Raw genomic sequence first — 20,503 nt, 5'->3', positions numbered from 1 at the left:
CTGCATAAGTTGGCGGTTTATTCCTCTGTGGCGATGAATAATTATTATCATAACTTTTTTCCTGAAGTTTCACTGAGATGATGATGTTGAAGCCTGTTACACTAGAAATTTAATTTGGATTAATGTTTATCTCTGAGTTTGTCACTGAGCTATATAATAAAAATTCAGATAACTGCAGGCACTTGATCACTTTAGCCCAAAATTCTGCAATTCACAGTTGTTTCGCTGGGCGGCGCCATCGCACAGTGTAACATCCCACAATGATGCGCTACTTTCCCTGTGTATAAAACCATGTTGTGGAAGGTCTGAACTAAATAAATTAATTGCTTAAAACCACTGGTTTTTAGGAGTACATCCATTATTAAGATAGATAATAACGTTTAAAATTGAAATATACTCATGTAAATAATGCATGTTATTAAATTGACAAACTATTATTCCTGTTATCGTTCCAGATCATCTGCAGTCACAGGTGTTCAGTCTGTTTATGTCATCAGAAGAGGATGTTAAATGGTTTAAGGCTTTCTAGTGTTTATTTACAGCCACCGGATGTTTCTAAATGTGTCCTATTTATGAACGGAAAAAACAGGTCAAAGACATCCGGGGAGGAATATGGCTGTGGACATTCAGTTTGACTCGCACCTTTCTGTTTATTCTTACAAAGCTAACAACCACACACAAACAACAACAACATAAACCCTCGGGTCTCTTCAAATCCCAGGTATTCCTCAAGTAAACATCATCTATAAAGTTGACATGTTGTTTACAGGAGTAAAACAACCCGCTATGAATTCCCACTTCATTGTTCAGCAGAATTTCCTCTGGGAATTTTTCAGCCTTGGATTTGCGCAGCATAATGACGGGAAACCATATGCGAGGCTGGACTCGCAGGTCTCCCTGCGTTCTGATTGGTCCACTCAGAAGACCAACTCGATTGTGATTGGTCAATTCGCACGTCAGTCACCGGGCGCCTTGGACCCTCAAGTTTGAAACTTTTCGAAAAGGTGGAGTCAGGTTACAAACTCTGGTAACCAAACGCGAAAAGAGGGAGAAGAAAACGCTTGAATTATTTACACCAGGCGCTCAGACCCAACGCATACCTGTCGGACGCCTTTCACCAGCTTTAAAAGACAGTTTTAAGACTTATCCATGCGGCTGTAGGCTGTTTATTGGTTGTCAGGGTGTTTAGATGGAGGCTTGAAGAACGAAAGATACACTTTAGACGCCTTGTATCCGGTTCAAATAGGGGAGAGGTGAGTGGTTTCTGACTGCCTTCATATAACACTCACTATGCATGTTGTGCAACGTATTTGCTTTCTGTGACTATATCATTGCAAATAACTTGCTATTTTATAGTTTGAGGTTATTTTAAATAGTTTGTTTTTAGTCATGTTAACATATAATGATATTTAATTAATCAGAAATCTTTTTTTTGTGTGTAAAAAATTTAAATTAAACACTAATTGCTAAATTGCTAGCAGCTGGAACACATTTTGGATGTCTGTGCATGAAAAAAGCACACTGGTAATAAAAATGGGGATATCAAGATTAATACAAAGGAAAGTCTGTGATAGTAACAGGCCAGTAACTCATTGACAGGGGATATGACCTTATTTACTGGACTGCAAAGTTCACCAACATGGAGGGTTTGGTTGTATCCTAGGAAACATTAACCGTCTGCGTTCTTTCAGTTGTCTGGTCATCAGATTGTCTGAACCTTCACTCAGTAGGCAGCACTAATTATAATGTGGTTTACAGCTCATGCCAACTGGTCTTAATTACATCAAAATGCATTTTTCAGTCTGCCCTCAGAACAAATTTTGGTTGATGTCAGATATTCCCACTTGAAATTCAGCATGTTGAATGTTACCATGCAGATTCATGAAGGCATGTTGATGCTGACTAGGCGTTTTAGTGTGTGTCTGGAGACGGTGGATGCTGGAAAAACCCCTCATTCATCCATCCCATAGGCAGTTTAAAGAGGTAGTTCACCCAAAACTGAAGATTCTGTTGTCGTTTACTCGCCCTCAAGTGGTTTGCAAACATTTATGAGGTTCTTTCCTCTGAAATGAAGACATTTTAAAGAAAGCTGTGACCATTGACTTCCATAGGAGAAATAAATACTTTGAACGTTTCCATTTTTTTTCAAAATACCGTCTTTCATGTTCAACAATTGAAAGAAAATCTGAAATTTTTGCAACTAGTGCGTATATAATGAGAGAATTTTCAGTTTTGGGTGACCTGTCCCTTTTTTAGTTTACCGAATGGGTTTGTCAAGGCCCCTTTGACCTTGGAGTATGTTTACATGCACTAAAAATAGAAAGGATTTCCTTTACATATATTAAAAGTACACATTGTCAGATTGATCACATTGATCTGTGAAAATTGCCTTAAAAAAGCATGCCAGGTGGTAATGTCACTTTGGAAAGGAACATAAAAGTTTGCATTTACCGGCCCCCAAAATGCTGCTGACATGCAAATTAAAGACCAAAGTGTGTAAAACTTTTCGTTTTGAATGTTTTCGTTTGAATGGTTTCAAGTAAACTCTTAATTACAAATATTTAAAATATAAAGTAAGCCATGTTACAATACATTGAGTCGAAATGATCAAATAATTGCTAAATTATTGTTAGTAATAATAATAATTATTATTATTATTATTATTATTAATAATAAATGATTGTATGTGTTATTGTGTTTGAGTTCCATTTCCTAGAAATGAATTCATAATTACCGCAATGTTTATTTACAGAATATTATATCTAAAGAGGAGGGAGAATTATTAATTTAAGTGATACATCACTTAATGACAGCTAAAAGGATGTACACATACCTGCACCATATTTACTCAAAATCTTTGAATTCATTCATTAATTTGTTTTCGGCTTAGTCCCTTTATTAATCTGGGGTTGTCATTGCGGAATGAACCGCCAACTTATCCAGAATATGTTTTACGCAGCGGTTGCCCTTCCAGCTGCAACCCATCGCTGGAAAACACCCACACACTCTTGCATTTTGAAAAATTGTCATTTACTAATAATAATGATATTTTTAAAATAGATTTATTAATTAAATAATAAAAAATGTTCCCAGAGATGGGTTACCGCTGGAAGGGCATCCGCTGCGTAAAAACTTGCTGGATAAGTTGGCGGTTCATTCCGCTGTGGCGACCCCGAATTAATAAAGGGACTAAGCCGACAAGAAAATGAATGAATAATAAAAAATGATCTAATAATAGAATATAATATTAATAATAATAATTTTCCAATACTTTTAATTAAGAGTAACAGCATATGGAGTAAATCCAGGACCAAATCTCTTCACCTCTTCTATATATTTATAAAAAATGGTTAGTTTGCTCAACTTTTTCGATATGTCCTATCTCACGTATGCTAATCCAGTCAGAGAGACTCGTTTCCATAATGAACCCTCCAGGCTTTGATCACCTTTGCACAAAAAACACATTTAGTCGACCCAAACCCTTATTCCTAAATTGGTTCATGCATTTTTAAAGTGCGGGACTATTTTGTGGAACCTCTGAATAATTCATAGCACCGCAGGCTTCTCTAGATCTGTGTGGCCAGTGTGTATTTTTCTTTTCTTTTTTGGTATCATTTTGAATATACCTCATGCACAGCAGACGATCGATGAGACCGAATGCACCAGACGAGAGCAAAACCACATGAAAGATACGCTGCTGTTGCACGCTGCGGTTGTGTTGCCTCAGTCCATACCTGAAAGCAGAGCTAGTTTGAGTTCAGACAGTGCTCCTTTTGTTGGCATTTGCAGCTCGATTCTCATTTCCTTATAGCATAATTGTTGGGGAGGGTCACTGGGAGTTGGAGGTCTAGTAGCAAACTAGAAGAAACCAATCCATTGGGTGTAGCTCCAACTGTTGGGCTGCAAAATTAAAAAAGTATCGTGTATGTATCGTTTTTTTTTCTATCGTATCGTGATTGCGATGATAGTATATGCACTATACGCATTGCAGACATGTGTGATGTTACATTTTTTTAATGCATTGGTTGTTTATGTACATTTGACCACCAATCAAATGGGATCTTTCTATCTTTAGCCCCGCCTCCACATTAGTTGATATTCAGCTATTTGCTGGAGTGACCCAAAGGTGAACCAGGAGCTAAAAATAAACACTAATGGGCGGAGTTGAGATGAGAGAGGACAATATAAACAACAGCCAATCAGTCAGAATATCTGCAGAGGTTTTCACTCATTCATAGTGTTTTAAGAGACTAAACATTTGCACCGTGACACAGTTTTTAGCCTGAATTAGAATTAATTAGACCTGAAAATATATATTTTATCTGTTTATTTTAATATCATTAAATAAATTAATAATTTAAAAATCTTCGCTAATAAAAATACAAATTTTCAAGGAAAATGGTATATCGCACGAAATATTGGTGTCACAATATTTGACACAGTGTGATTTCAGCATCAGTATCGCAATAGTCTGCATGTTCTGAGATTTCGAGTGCAGATTATAGTTGAGCAGGAGCTTCAGTTCAGAACACATGAGATTTTTCGCTCTCACTGTAGAGTTTAACTATTACAGAGTGAACTTATATCCTTTGCATGCGTCTAAGCTAGAGGCTAAAGCATTCACGCAAAATAAATTTAAAATGATTGTACATTTAAAAGACTAAGTAGTGTTATTGTATATTTGATTATTTATTTTCTGTACCTGAATACTGTTTGACTCCACAGAAATCTGTAAAGCATTGTCTATTTATTTGTACCTTTGCTCTATTGAATATATTTCTTAAAATCTGTTATTTAAATTGCATGAATTACTCCCCTACAAAATCATCTTATAGCAATCTAAATCAATGGATTTTTTTTTCTAAATAGAGTGTTCAATATGGCAATATACCAGCAGCATGTGTGCTATGATCAGTGAAAAGCTTAGATGATGGATCCAGATTTCAGACGGTGTCAAATACAGTGACATGCTTTTTGGACTATACATTAGGGCTGTGTGATTAATCGAAATCTAATCACAATTTTTTTTTGAAAAATTGTGATTAGCTAATTTAATAAAAAATTATATTTCCCAAATGATGTTTAACGGAGCAAGGAAATTTTCACAGTATGTCTGATAATATTTTTTCTTTTGGAGAAAGTCTTATGTGTTTTATTTTGGCTAGAATAAAAGCAGTTTTTAATTTTAGAAACACTCTTTTAGGGCCAAAATTATTAGCCCCTTTAAGCTAATTTAATTTTCGATAGCCTACAGAACATTGTATCGTTATACCATATAGATATTAAGGGTTTCACGATTTAAATTTTAAATCGAAATCGATCGAAATTTTTCGATTATCGAATAAAAAAATAGAATCGTCGATGCTGCCACGCCCCCATGTCACGTCAGCTTGGCTTGCTATGTGGGGAAAAAAAACACACTTGTTGAACTGCAAACGCAGGAGACCCGTCGACAGAACTTAAACCCTCTCCTCTTTCAATGAAGTCGCCGGTGTGGAAGTATTTTGGATTTCCAGTGAGTTATGTTGACAAAGTTCGTGTTGTTAACAAAAGAAAACACAGTTGTACTGTTTACAGATCAGTACACAGATCGCTCACAAAAAAGTGATTGACAGGTGATAAACATATGTGTAACTTACCTTTATTCATTTACTGTATGATTTGTTTATGGGTAAAACAAAGACCATGCAGGTCAGGGGTCCGTTCTTCGTACCTCGCTTAAATGATCTAAGATTATTTGGCAGATCCTGGATCTTTTAATCTTGATAACTGATCTCTGGCTAATTTGGTTCTTCAAACAAGTTCGCGAATCAGATTAGAATGTCTGGATAAACTGATCTGAGATCGCTGCGTGTGTTGTGAAGGACAGATCTATCCATCCTAGAAATCATGATCAGCAATGCAACGATTGGCTGACGGCACAGCAGCGTAATGACATCATCTGATTAATATTCAATTATCCATGTGAGCAAAATGACAGAAAATTAGCAGTAAAATATGCTTGTTAAATATGACACGCAGTAACCTTCCACATTTGTTGTGAGCTGCAGGCTTTACACTTTCATGTGTCAAGAGTATTCATCATGTATTTCAATGCATATTAGTGTATTTAGTTCTACATTTAGAAAAGATTTTCATTATTATAGTAGCCGTTTTTTAATCGGTGTAAAGAATAACTGGTTGTTTACAAAAGCATTTTGATATTGGTAAAGGCGTCTGCAACTTTTGTGAAGCATCAATCACTGGCATATTAACTGTCAAAACATGTTCATGACTGCATAAATGTATTATTGCTTTAAAAAAGTCACATATTGTGCAATTCTATTATACACAATTTGTACTAAAGCTATCAATAAGTTTTCTCTTTGCACCACGAGGTGGCAGTCTTTGTACTTTCATTTCGAGAGTGCAGATTGCATAAGTTTTATTAATATGTATAACTTTATTTATTTTATTAATAACTATAACTTTATATATATATAGTTTAAAAAATATTTACTCTTTTCCCAAGTGTATATAACGACTACTGTAAGAAAATATCAGAATTCGGTACATACTTTCTGTATTATATTTGCTTAAACTAAGCCGATCTAATCCTGTTTATATGAATTGAACCTGCTCCCGATCAGGTTTGACCTAGCAGAACTGTTGCCATGACAACAACTCTCAGATCAGCTTTGAAGAACGAAACGATCCTGGATCGTGTCAAATCGTCAATATCCAAATCCAGCTAACTGAGTAATCCACGTACGAAGAACAGACCCCAGGTAGCTTAAACGGTAGGCTACAAATAATTAATTAGTAATTAATTTATTAATTATTCATAATCGGAAATTGAATCGAACCATGACTTTAGAATCGAAAATTTAATCGAATCGAGGATTTGGAGGATCGTGACACCCTTAATAGATATCCTGCCTAGTTAACCTATTTACCCTAGTTAAGCCTTTAAATGGCACTTTAAGCTGTATAGAAGTGTCTTGAAGAATATCTAGTCAAATATTATTTACTGTTGTTTTGGGCCGTAGTTTTAAGTAATTTTTTAAAAATTAGCTCTAGTTTTGGCTCTGGTTCTGTCTAATGTAATGTATAAACACACATATCCATGTATAGCATCCTAAAAAAATAATCGATTTCTCATTTATTAGCTGAAGTCAGAATTATTAGCCCCCCACCATTTTTGCATGCTAAATTCATTAATTTTCCTTCGGCTTAGTCCCTTTATTCATCAGGGATACCACAGCGGAATGAACTGCCAACTTTTTCAGCATATGTTTTACACAGCGGATGCCCCTTCAGCTGCAACCCAGCACTGGGAAACATCCATACACTCTTGCATTCACACAACATACACTACGGCCAATATAGTTTATTCAATTCACCTGTAGCGCATGTGTTTGGACTGTGGGGGAAACCGAAGCACCCGGAGAAAACCCATGCCAACACGGGGAGAACATGCAAACTCCATACAGAAATGCCAACTGGCACAGCCGGGATTTGAACCAGCAAGCTTCTAGCTGTGAGGTGACTGCTAACCACTGAGCCACCGTGTCGCCCTTGAATATATAGCATGCTGAAATTAGCTCAGATAGACTTGCATGGCTCAGTGATGGCCAATGTTCTCTGCAAGCTCTCGTTTTCTCACTCTTCAATCATGGACGGTGCAACTTTACACCTCCAGCAAGGCGAGTGTTGCCTTCTGGTTTGATGCACCGAGCAACTGAAAACCTCAGTCTCTTGTTACGGCTCCTTTTGTCCACTGGCGAATCAAATAGCATGAGTGTTTCTGGGATATCTGTGGTCTTTCGTTGTCCGTTTCACACCAGCCTCGGTCGTTACACGAGTCTTGTTTTGTTTCCACCCTTGTAAAACTGGCCACTAATGATAAGGTTGTAAAAGCTGGTTCCTGCCCAGTGTTGCTTGGCCAGTGTTCAGCTATTTTACACTGCTGCCGGAGGACGTGGAAGATTTCTATCAGCTGAGAAACACGCTTTTTCCCTCCTAACCCAGATTTATTTACATGGTTTTTTAGTGTCATCTGTTTCGGGGGAGTAGTTTGACAGTTATTAGCGCCCAGATGCATCTAGAATTGGTTGTTAATAGGACTGTGCAATAAGACGGTATTTATTATACGATTTATTTGTGGTGTCGCAAAATGCTTTGTTTACACTAGTATTTCTTCATCGTTTGGATCCTAAACTCCACCACAGGGATGTAGACAGAAACGTGAATAATAGTATGGTGATAAAACGGCATTGAAAGTGCAATGTTTACATTTTAGCATTTTATTTTAGCAATATTTTATGTTAAGCTTGTGCTGATACATCTTTGAAAAGTCTTTTATATTTCATTAATGGTTTCCGTTACATTTTTTTCTTCTATGGTTGGGCGCCACACCAAAATTCATGCCAGCCATGGCTACATTATAGCTTCTCATTCAAAAACTTTAGTTGTTGCTGTTTTTTTTATTTTTATTGCGGGTTATAATCACACTAAACATATTAAAATGTAAGTGAATTATAACAGAGCAATCTTTTCTGTTATTGTAGTAGTACTGTGCGTTATTTGTTTTTTTTAAGGTTGCATACTCGCTCCCTGGCTGACTGACAGGGCTGCGCGATGTGTGAGGCCAGCAAACACGACGTAGCTTTCAGTTATGATGAATACATAAATGTTTCCATAATTACACTATTTAAGTTTTTACAATAAAATCATTTGTTCCCTTTATAAAAATATAACATTTTGAAATATTTATACTTATCGGCTATAGTATATCAGAGTTATCGGTTATTGATATCGGTCAAAAAAAAACCATATCGGTGCATCCCTGCTTCATTAATGCAGTTTTGTAGGTCTTCATAAATATCCTTAGCAAATCTAATAAATGGTGGAGACTCACTCAGTACATAAGCCCCTAAATCGCACTTCAAATCAAATCACTTTTATTGTCACATGATCAGCAGCATGTGTGCTGTGATGAGTGAAAAGCTTGGGTGCTGGTTCCAGACAGTGCAAACACAACAACAGTGCAAAATACAACAACATACTCCCAAAAAACAACAAAATGTACAATTGGCAATGTTGACAGCAGTACGTAAAAGACAACCATTTATTTGAGAGCAGACAAGAAAATCTGTTTTGTGTACGAACAGAAGAGATCGCAAGCTAAGTGATTAGCTTGCGATCTAAGGGATTTGCATGCTCTCATTACATGATTACAATCTCGACTTTTAATACTGCACTCACAAAGTTTGTCATCAAATTACTAAAATAACTATATATATATATATATATATATATATATATATATATATATATATATATATATATATATATATATATATATATATATATATATATATATATAGTAGACATGGGCTGGTTTAAGATTATGACGGTATGATAGCCTTTGATAAAAAAAAAATCACGGTTTCACAGTACTGTGATTACTGCTCCAAAAATATTCTTTTTAAATGTCTGGGTTAAAGAAAACTACAACTTTTTTTCCCGTTTGAACAAAATATATTTTATTTTGAGAAACATTTTAAATATTTTGGAACTGTAAACATTCCAGCAGGCACAGGACATCAACATGACGTCAGATTGACGTTGTACCCGAACGTCGTTGGAACGTTGCATTTTGTTTGGAATTAAAATCAGGTTGACATTAGAATCCAATGTCCAACCTAAAATCAACCAAATATCAGCGTCTAATGATGTTACAGCTTGATGTTGTGTGGACGTTACCACTATGACGTCTATCAGATGTAGATTTTAATTTTGCCATACCTGATGAATAAATGTCAGTATTTGACGTCAATATGACGTTAATATTGGATAGATGTTGGACTTTGATCACTCTCCAACATAACCAAAATCAACGCCGTTATTAGACGTCAAATAAATGTTGTCATTAGACGCTGACTAGACATTGAACTTTAGTCACCTGAAGTCACGACCTAAATCTAACTTTATATTAGCATCCTATGATGTTGTGTGCCTGTTGGGTTGTCAGGCTAAATATTTCAAGTATATCATTGAATCAATCATTCCGCTATCTCCATTTGTTTCAAAAACACAGATTTTTAAATAAATGTAAATAAAAGACACACAAGTTATCTTAGGAACGGTATAGCAGAAAAATTTGAAAAAAAAATGTATGTATATGTGTATGTATATGTGTGTGTGTATATATATATATATATATATATAGGATGTATAAATAATACACACTCATACATAAAATAAAAGCATATATATATATATATATATATATATATATATATATATATATATATATATATATATATATATATATATATATATATATATATATACATATATATATATGTGTATATATATATATATATATATATATATATATATATATATATATATATATATATATAATACACACATAGGATGCAAAAAACATCTTGGGTGTGAATAATAATCATGTGAAAAATTACAAATTTAAAAATAAAATGTAAATAAAATGAAATATAAACATTCTAAAAATATAACAGTGTAAATAACTATGAACCCCTTAACTGTGACTGTCCCACAGGTTTGGATATTCAGAACTTTTTAGTGTTCAGAGCATCCAGGAGGTTGTTATCACAGAATAAAGCCGGACAGACTTATCAGCAGACCGACATGATGCAGAACACTGTTGTATAAGACTGAAGGGGTTTATTCTGTAAAAACAACCTCCTGGATGTACTTTATCCCACTTATTACATGGCTAGCTGCCACCAAGCATAGACAATAGACACAAAATATTGTTCTGAGCCTTAATAGTTAATTAATTATTTCATTAAATGCAAAGCTGACAGAAATGTAAGCCGCTGATGGAGCATACACTAACCTGCGCATTTTTTCATTCACAAGATGGCAAACAGTCAAAAAAACAAGCAAGCTGATACATAGAAATGTGGATATAAGTATATAGATTTGAACGTATTCAGTGATGGTCAAGGTGATTCGAAGGTCTCATTTAGCCTGTGTTATTTAGCGGTTGCTTTCTTGGAATAACATACGTTGGATTGTCACGACTGTCCAATCAGAATGGATTATCCCAAACAGCCATGTAATAATAAGCATTAACTTATCTGCACAGTTAGATTTTCCCCCTTAGGTTATACAGATTTTGCTCCACTTATAAACATGTCAACCTTAAGCTACATTCTTAAATTGTCAGGAGATGAGATGACTTGTATATCGTGATGTGAGATTTTTGTCATATCTCCCAGGCCCTACTTGTAAACATAGAGAATGATTTAGTAATTGCCTCGCAGGATCTGCATCGGGATCTCACCTTTCCTCTTTCCCAAATTGATTTCACCTTTTTGATCTTGTCAGATTTGAATACATCAATGTGCGATCGTCTCGAAACCAGTCCTGCTAACCACCTCGTGAAGATTTTCCCAGAGTCACATCAAACGTGTCTTTTCAAAGAAATGCAAATGCCCTGCGTGTGTGTGTGCAAGAAGAGCCGACAGCCTCAGACCACGCACGGTATCACTTCCTAGCGACTTTGTGGTTTAATTAGCGACAATTCATTGCAGTGGCTCAGGAGTGGAAGCCGTTGTGTAGCATTGCAGCCGGTCTCAGGGGAATGGTCAATTTGAGAGGGGGGAAATTGTCCTGTCAGGCCTGTGCGAGACTTAGGAAGTCTATTGTTTTGGTAAAGCCTCAAAAGTGAAGCATTCACCATGTGAGAACGGAAATGCACGGATGCTGTTTTGGGATTGTTTGGCTGCGTTCAGAATCTATGAATTGGCCATCGGGTTCATATATATGTTGGCAGGAAACCTCTATAGGGAGAGCTTATTATGTCTGGGCTCTTTGAGAAAATAAGATATCCTGAAGGAAAATCTTTTGAATGACTTGCATGTCTCATAGAGGGTTGGGTGTGTAATAAGTTATAAAGTATCTAGTAACTGTTAATAAATTACTTATCTGCTTTAAAAAAAGTAAAGTAGGGGGTTATTGATAATTTTTAGGTTATTTAAAGGAAAGAATAATCCAAAAATTAGCTGGTTTATTCTAGCTCTCTGCAACTCTCACATGGTTGCTCACAAGATTGGGCTGCCGGAAGTGGTGTTCGTGAGACCAGCAGGGGGTGCTCAACCTGCGGTTGATGGATCCTAACGCCCCAGTATGTTGTTGGGGACTCTACACTGCTCATAGTGCTCCAAATTTCGGATGAGACGTTAAACTAAGGTCCCGACTCTCTGTGGTTGTTAAAAATCCCAGGATGTCCTTCGAAAAAGAGTAGGGGTTTAACCCTGGCATCCTAGCCAAATTTGCTTACTGGCCTCTGTCCATCATGGACTCCTAATCATCCCCATACCATAACTGGCTTCATCATTCTTTTTCCTCTCCACCAATCAGCTGGTTTGTGGTCTGGCACAATATGGCTGTCGTCCAGATGGATGCTGCACACTAGTGGTGGATGACAAGATTCCCTCCAAAATATATACAGTGCGTCGGTGCAATAGCCTAGTGGTTAGTGCGTTGACAGTGGTGCAGTAGCACTTCAGGCCGTCCCGAGTTCGAATCCTGGCTCAAGGACATTTCCCATCCCTAACCCCTCTCTCTCTCTCTCCCACTTCACTTCCTGTCTGAAATACAGTCCTATCCACTTAATAAAGGCAAAAAAGCCAAAAATAAATCTTAAAAAAAAATCGTAAAAAGCTTTGAAAAGTGCTATATAAATTCATGGAATTATTCATTATAATTATAAAAATAAGATTAAAGATTTTTTTGGGAAAATAAAGATTTTTTTGGAAAATAAACATTTTTTTTGGGAAATAGCAGCCACTGACGTCCATATGGGGCAGTCCTCACAAAATGCGGTTTGGAAAGTTTTCCTTTCCAACACGCTACTTTTCTAAATATATATATATATATATATATATATATATAATTTATTTATTTATTTTATTTTATTTTTTTAAATGTAAATTCTGAGCATCTCTCGTTTTTTAGAAGCATTCGGAGTGAATGAGCCCAAACTTAGTTTTAAAAAAATTATTAAAATTGTAGCTTTTCTCGAAAACATACTATACAAGTCGATGCTTATCCTTTTAGTTCAAAGAAGAAATTCTTAAAGGTTTAGAACAGAGTAATTTTTTTGGGGGGAGGAGGGTGGGGGTAAGGGGGTGATGGGGGAGGTTTGTGTGAACTGTGTGAACTAATGTACTTGTCTTAAATACAGTGCTGTTCTGCATAAATCAATTCAGAGTAAACCTTATCAATAAATAATCAATTCAATAATTGTATTTTTTTTGTGTGATACAAATGTTTTAATAAATATTAAATTTGTTGATTAAGAAATGATTAATGTATAGTAAGGAGGAAATATAGTGTCATTGCTTTGAAATGTTTCATACTTTTTGTGATTAAGAAGAATTAAGATTAAGAAAATACATTTATTTTAATGTATACTTTTAAGATAACAATATGGACCTGTTTAGATGCAAGCACGTACTTTGAAAATGTTCAGTCCCAGCTTCAGTATATTTCTGAGGGTGCATGATAATAGACATTTATTTATTTATTGTGAAGGAATAATTATATAATGTGCGCCAGGCACACACACCGTTGACAGCTAATGTGTGGGTGATTTGATGCAGCACCAAAAAAAAAAAATCCAAATGCTTTTTTTTTGATGGACAATTCATTTAAATAGCCTGTGAATACCATCATGTAGAAAATTTACTCTAAAGCAGGGGTGCCTAAGCTCCATCTTGCAGAGTTTAGCTCCAAATTGCCTAAATACACCTGTCTGGACATTTCTAGAATACCTAGATAGTAGGGTTTACTGGTACAAAAGTAGCATCACGATACTATGGCTCCAAAAATACTGGCGTTGCCATTGTAGTCTGCAAACGGTAGTATCGTCATAAACGGTCTATCTACAAAAGATGTTGCATGTGGAAAAGTCACGGAAATGCGCACACATTCGTACAACAATAGACTATTTTAATAGTTTGTTGTGGAGCCCTTTAAAGTTGCAAAACTGTGTAGAATTTGCACCTTTTATGGTAGCCTATTGCACGTTTTCTAACGATTCAGTTCGAACGCACACCTGAGTCAGTTCATTTCTGTTTCTGTTCTGATTTAGTAGCTACAACAACCATGTCAATCTCTTAAAAAGAACGACTCGCAAAGTGAAATTTTGAAGTACTTTTGGATTGTTACGTGAAAAAACATATAGACAAAAAACCCAAAATAGCAACAGGAAACATTGAAACAATTTTTGACCACTTCATAGCCTAATTTTGTTGGAAAAATGCTCTTTTGTAACAAATTTATTTCAGTATAATTTGTATCATTATTTTTATGTATTTTTGTTGGTCAGTTATCAACAAAATCAACAAAAAGAATTGATAAATTTTAGGTCAAGTGGGGTGCAAATAAAGCTCTTTAGCCCTAAGGGAATTATGAATTACAAAAAAGTAGGCCTGTTATAGTATTTCTGACTATTTTTTTTATAATTTGAGTATCAACGTACTACTTGATATTGTGATACTTAAGCTGGTATTAGTATTGTAAGATTAATTAATGATATCGCGACAACCCTACTTGATAGTTTAGTTAGGCGGTCCAGGTGTGCTTAATTGTGGTTGAAGCTAAAACCAGCTAAAAGTCTGCGTCAAATCACATACTTCCATACTATATAATATGCTAAAAACAGTATGCGAGCCAAGTAGTATGTCTGAATTCATAGAATTCGAAAATCAGTATGCAAGAAGTGACTTACTACTTCCAGGCGAGATTCCGAAGCTGCATTTAATATGCTATCCCATAATGCACTGCGAGAGAATTCATGAATTGAATTAGGTGACGCTACTCGCGCAGGTAGATCATGACAAAATGCCGAATGTAGTACGTCCGAGTTCCATTCATACTGTGTAGAACGCACTTTTTTTAATGGCTAAGTAGTTCATTTAAATTCAAATGCAGTAGCTACTGAGTAGTAGGCGATTTCAGACGCAGCCCAAAATTGGGCACCCCTACTTTAAAGGTAAAAAGTACTATTCTCTTGACACCAAGAAAGTATAAAGCCTGTACAAATAGCCCACAACAAATGTGGAAAGTTATCACAAATCATAATTAACAAACTGTTTTGTTTACTTGTATTTGAATATTAATCAGATGATGCCATTACTCTGTCTTGCCACCAGCCAATCATTGGATTGCTGATTTCGAGTATTAATAGATCTGTATTGATTTCAGCATTAGATTTCAGATCACTTCATCCAGATATTTTAATCTAAATCACAACTTAAAGATTTAAATGCTCCAGATATCAATGATCACTTAAATGCTGGATCGTTTCATTTTGAAGTCCAAAAAACAGACCCCTTGTTGTCCCACTTTGGTTGCATGACCTTTTTTATGGAAACAACTTGGCTCCACTTTAAGTTTTCTCTAGTTTGGAGGGCAATAGATTTTCAATAGATGTCTTTGTTTGTGTCTCATATGTAGACATCATGGACTCGTTCAGCACCAAGAACCTAGCCCTGCAGGCGCAGAAGAAGCTCATGAGCAAGATGGCGACCAAGACAGTGGCCAACCTCTTTATAGACGACACCAGCAGCGAGGTACTGGACGAGCTGTACAGAGTCACCAAAGAGTACACGCGCAACCGCAAGGAGGCCCAGAAGATCATCAAAAACCTCATCAAGATGGTGGTCAAGTTGGGCGTCCTCTACCGCAACGGTCAATTCAACAACGAGGAGCTAGCGTTAGTCGAGCGTTTTCGTAAGAAGGTGCATACGCTGGCGATGACAGCTGTTAGCTTCTACCAGATCGACTTCACTTTTGATCGACGCGTCATGAGTAATCTACTCAATGACTGCCGTGAACTTCTGCACCAGGCCATCAATCGGCATCTAACGGCGAAATCTCACGCCCGAATCAACCATGTCTTCAATCATTTCGCCGATTGTGACTTCCTCGCGACGCTATACGGACCTTCAGAAGTGTACCGCGGCCACTTGCAGAAGATCTGTGAAGGAGTCAACAAGATGCTGGACGAAGGCAATCTTTGATGAAGACCTCTGAAGTCTTTTTATTATTTAAACATGTTTTCGGTATTTGTTTAAAATGGAAGATCTCGTGCCTTATTTTTGCGCTAAATTGAAGTACGTTTGTACTTGAAGTCGAATGTTGTCGTATATTTTTATGGTTTACAGTGCAAACGAAGAGCTCCATATTTGAAGGCAATGTGAGATTCAGATATCAGTGGAAATGAAGGACCATTTACAAAGCTTTTTTTCAATGCCGAGAGGAAATATTCAAGCACTGCGAACACAGAATGCACTGGGGGGGGGACACAATATGAAACACTTCATAAGTAATATAAGGAAATGAACCGCAGCATCAGGCGTCTCACTTCCTGAAAAAGGACATTCACTCTGAAACCTAAAAGGAAGATGTTTTTGGTTAACTTTAACCCCTGTGATTTCTAAACTTGATCATATACAGAGCTGTGGCTGGAAAAATCGTTAAAGAAATCGATTTTCAAAAGATATCGTGATTCTCTCGTATACTTTACAAACTGCTGTACTCTGCGACCTAGAGCGTCATCTGTTGTTAAAAACTAGCCAAGAGGGTCATCCGCTGTTCCAAACTAGCGTACAGCACCATCTGCTATTAAAAAACTAGCATAGATCGCCATATGAGGCTAAAAACTAACCTACAGCTTCATTTGCTGTTCAAAACTAGCCTAGAGCGTCATCTGCTGTTTAAAACTAGCCTTGAGCGTCAGCTGCTGTTTAAAACTAGTCTTGAGCGTCATCTGCTGTTCAAAACTAGTCTTGAGCGTCTTCTGCTGTTCAAAATTTGTCTTGAGCATCATCTGCTGTTCAAAACTAGCCTTCAGCCTCATCTGCTATTAAAAAAACTAGTGTAGATCACCACCTGCTGCTATAAACCTAATCTAGAGCACCGTCTGCTGTTAAAAACTAGCCTAGAGCGTCATCTGCTGTTCAAAACTAGCATACAGCACCATCTGCTATTAAAAAAAACTAGCATAGATCACCTTCTGAGGTTAAAAATTAGCCTTGAGCGTTATCTGCTATTCAAAACTAGCATACAGTGCCATGTGCTATTTAAAAACTAGCGTAGATCGCCATCTGCTGCTAACTAACCTATAGCACTGTCTGCTGTTAAAAACTAGCCACTTCATCTGCTGTTCAAAACTAGCATACAGCACCATCTGCTATTAAAAAAACTAGCATAGATCACCTTCTGAGGCTAAAAATTAGTCTAGATCGCCGTCTTCTGTTTAAAACTAGCATACAGCACCATCTGCTATTAAAACAAACTAGCATAGATCGCCTTCTGAGGCTAAAAATTAGCCTTGAGCGTTATCTGCTGTTCAAAACTAGCATACAGTGCCATCTGCTATTTAAAAACTAGCGTAGATCGCCATCTACTGCTAAAAAACTAACCTATAGCACCGTTTGCTGTTTAAAACTAGCATACAGCACCATCTGCTATTAAAAAAAACTAGCATAGATCGCCTTCTGAGGCTAAAAACTAGTCTAGATCGCCGTCTTCTGTTCAAAACTAGCATACAGCACCATCTGCTATTAAAAAACTAGCATAGATCGCCTTTTAAAGCTAAAAATTAGTCTTGAGCGCCGTCTGCTGTTAAAAACTAGCCTTGAGCGTTATCTGCTGTTCAAACCTAGCATACAGTGCCATCTGCTATTAAAAAACTAGCGTAGATCGCCATCTGCTGCTAAAAACTAACCTAGAGCACTGTCTGCTGTTAAAAACTAGCCTAGAGCGCCGTCTGCTGTTCAAAACTAGCATACAGCACCATCTGCTATTTAAAAACTAGCATAGATCGCCTTCTGAGGCTAAAAACTAGTTTAGAGCACCGTCTGCTGTTCAAAACGAGCATATATCACCATCTGTTGTTCAGAATTAGCATACAGCCATGTCTGCTTTTTGAAACTAAGCTCATAATCAGTTCAAGAGAGAATAGCGATGCATTTTGAAAATCGCAGAATCGATTTCTCCCCCAATTTTTCCCCACAGCTCTAGTCCTATAGTGATTTATATTAGTTTTGTTTTCCACTCCATGGCGCCCCCTGCTGATTGGAGGTCTTTCCAGGGATGCAGTTCCTTATAGCGGAGCGAAGAATGCGCTAGAATGTCACTGTGCTACATTTCAGCATGTTTATTTGCTGTTTTAATGAAGGTTTCTTTGTGTATCGGTATATGACTGAGCCGTTATTCTCCGTACACGTCACTTTTAACTTGTATGGACAATCAATATGACAAATCTCCCATGTTACTTGGGATTAACATTATCTTCAGCCGTTTTGACAGATTAAAGGAACATTTTGGGTGGAATATACAAGTTAAGCTCCTTCAACATGACCCGTGGGATGTCGGATACCACAAGAAATCTGTAAAAGCTACCAAAAATGTGCAGTAATGCACTTTTAATAGTTTGAGACAGCTGCGTACTGTCCCATACACCTCCATTGTTTGTATCTGCACTTGATTTATAACCTTGAATACTTCAATGTTGTGTATTTTTACAAAATGCCCTATTTTAAAGGATACTTTAAGGCCCTGGTGCCTAAATAAGGCTCTTAGTGAACAGTTGTATACATTGTGTCTTGACCTTAAAACATATTGTCTATATATACGTGCACTTATTGTTATTATAGTTTTCTTTTACACGTCAGTAGCAGAGGGTTGTTTGACTTTCTCTTCTTGTGACTCGATTTTTAGGTGAAACTCAAGCTCACAAAGTATCAAATAATTCAAGGGAAGAAGGAAAAAACGAAAAAAAATAGAAGTGAAAGTCGCGAGTGACTCCTCAAAGCCATACCTCCTGATTATTTTCAAGCCTCTCAGGGTTCTGTCTTGAACGCGTTTTTCCTTGTGGCGTTTTTTTGGGCCAATTTAAACAATTATGAAACAAATATCTTGTTTTTCTTTTTGCAAATGTCACCCGAGCATTACAAGACATCGCATTCACCACATTTTCTTTTGTCGAGTTTTAAAGGTTATTTTTTTTTGTCACAATCAAGTTCTGTAAATGCTGTTTTTTTTTTTCTAGAAACGATGTACATAAATACAGTATTTGTGTGTGCGTGTGTATATATAAATGTCATTCTTAAGAAGCACCGTGTGTTCTGTTTTTCATTAAGGAGTGCAACAATGGAACAAAAGAATGCTAGTATTAGCATGTTTGCCCTGGATTACGGTATGCTAATCTCTCAGGCATGCTACAGTACATTGTTTTGTTCCACCCCTCTCTTTCTTAAAATACTTTTCCTCCTTCCACTTACATGGGTTTTGATTGAACAGAATGTATGTTCGGCATTAATGTAATACAGCTTTCATTGTTTATTAGGATTAAACTAATGTTCCGTTGGGAAATACAGTTTTTTTATTTATTTGTGATTGGATTGTGCAAAGTGAGCATTACATGCCAGTGTGGGTCTGTTGTGCATGACAGGTGGTGGGATGAGTGGTTTAGTGATGAAAGCCAAAAACGACAGTCATTTTAGATCAGTTATTATATTTAGATGATATTATTTAAAATAAAAACTTCTCAATTTTGAATCTTTTAGATAAGACCAATATAAACACACAATTTTAGTTGGAAAAAAATAGTCTGAATTATTAGCCCCCTAATATTTGCCAAATGATGTTTAACAGAGCAAGGGAATATATATATATATATATATATATATATATATATATATATATATATATATATATATATATATACATACATATTTATACATATATGTATATATGTATGTATATACACACACACACACATATATTTATACATACATACATATATATATATATATATATATATATATATATATATATATATATATATATATATATATATATATATATATACATACAGTACATACATATATATACACACACACACACACACACACACATATATATATATATATATATATATATATATATATATATATATATATGTATGTGTAAATATGTGTATGTATATATATATATATATATATATATATATATATATATATATATATATATATTAGTGGTGGCCCGTTATTGGTGTAAACATGCTGTGTTGACGCGAGACTTTTATTGGCCGATTAATTTTTTTTTGCTGTTTATCTTTTCTTAAAGTTGGGTTGGTAGCTGGTTCTACTTTACGCAAGCTATGATGACTTTCACCCTAATATTTTGGTGCAGATGTATACTTGGCCGAATTGCACTAAAGGGGGCGAGAACGAGCCTTCGAACCTGTGTGTATTCCTACTGTGAAATTACCCCATCAAACGCCGTGTGCTAACATGGATGCAGCTATGAAGCCTCCGGGTTTGCTTCAGGGAAAATTTATTTTTAAGAAGCTTCCCAATGGAATCCTTGACAAAACTAAGTCTTCTGTCAACAACGATAACTACCTCTGCGTTACCGTACACCACATCGATGCCAGCTGGGGACCACTCTT

At 36.1% G+C, this 20,503-nt stretch overlaps 1 protein-coding gene across 1 annotated transcript; it reads left to right on the top strand.

The window, feature by feature from the left end:
* Positions 1-1,063: 1,063 nt before the first annotated feature.
* On the top strand, positions 1,064-19,163 carry tnfaip8l1 (tumor necrosis factor, alpha-induced protein 8-like 1). The gene is made up of 2 exons (NM_200332.2): positions 1,064-1,253; positions 15,499-19,163. The coding sequence occupies exon 2, from the start codon at positions 15,504-15,506 to the stop codon at positions 16,062-16,064; it is 561 nt and encodes a 186-aa protein (NP_956626.1). The 5' UTR covers positions 1,064-1,253; positions 15,499-15,503; the 3' UTR covers positions 16,065-19,163.
* The last annotated feature ends 1,340 nt before the right edge of the window (positions 19,164-20,503 follow it).

This window comes from Danio rerio, chromosome 22 (assembly GCF_049306965.1).
Source record: "Danio rerio strain Tuebingen ecotype United States chromosome 22, GRCz12tu, whole genome shotgun sequence".
NCBI lineage: Eukaryota > Metazoa > Chordata > Actinopteri > Cypriniformes > Danionidae > Danio > Danio rerio.
This window is presented reverse-complemented; position numbering and strand designations above follow the sequence as displayed.

Coding starts and splice junctions, on each gene's coding strand:
- tnfaip8l1 (NM_200332.2), top strand. CDS start 15,504: ATGGACTCGTTCAGCACCAAGAACCTAGCCCTGCAGGCGCAGAAGAAG.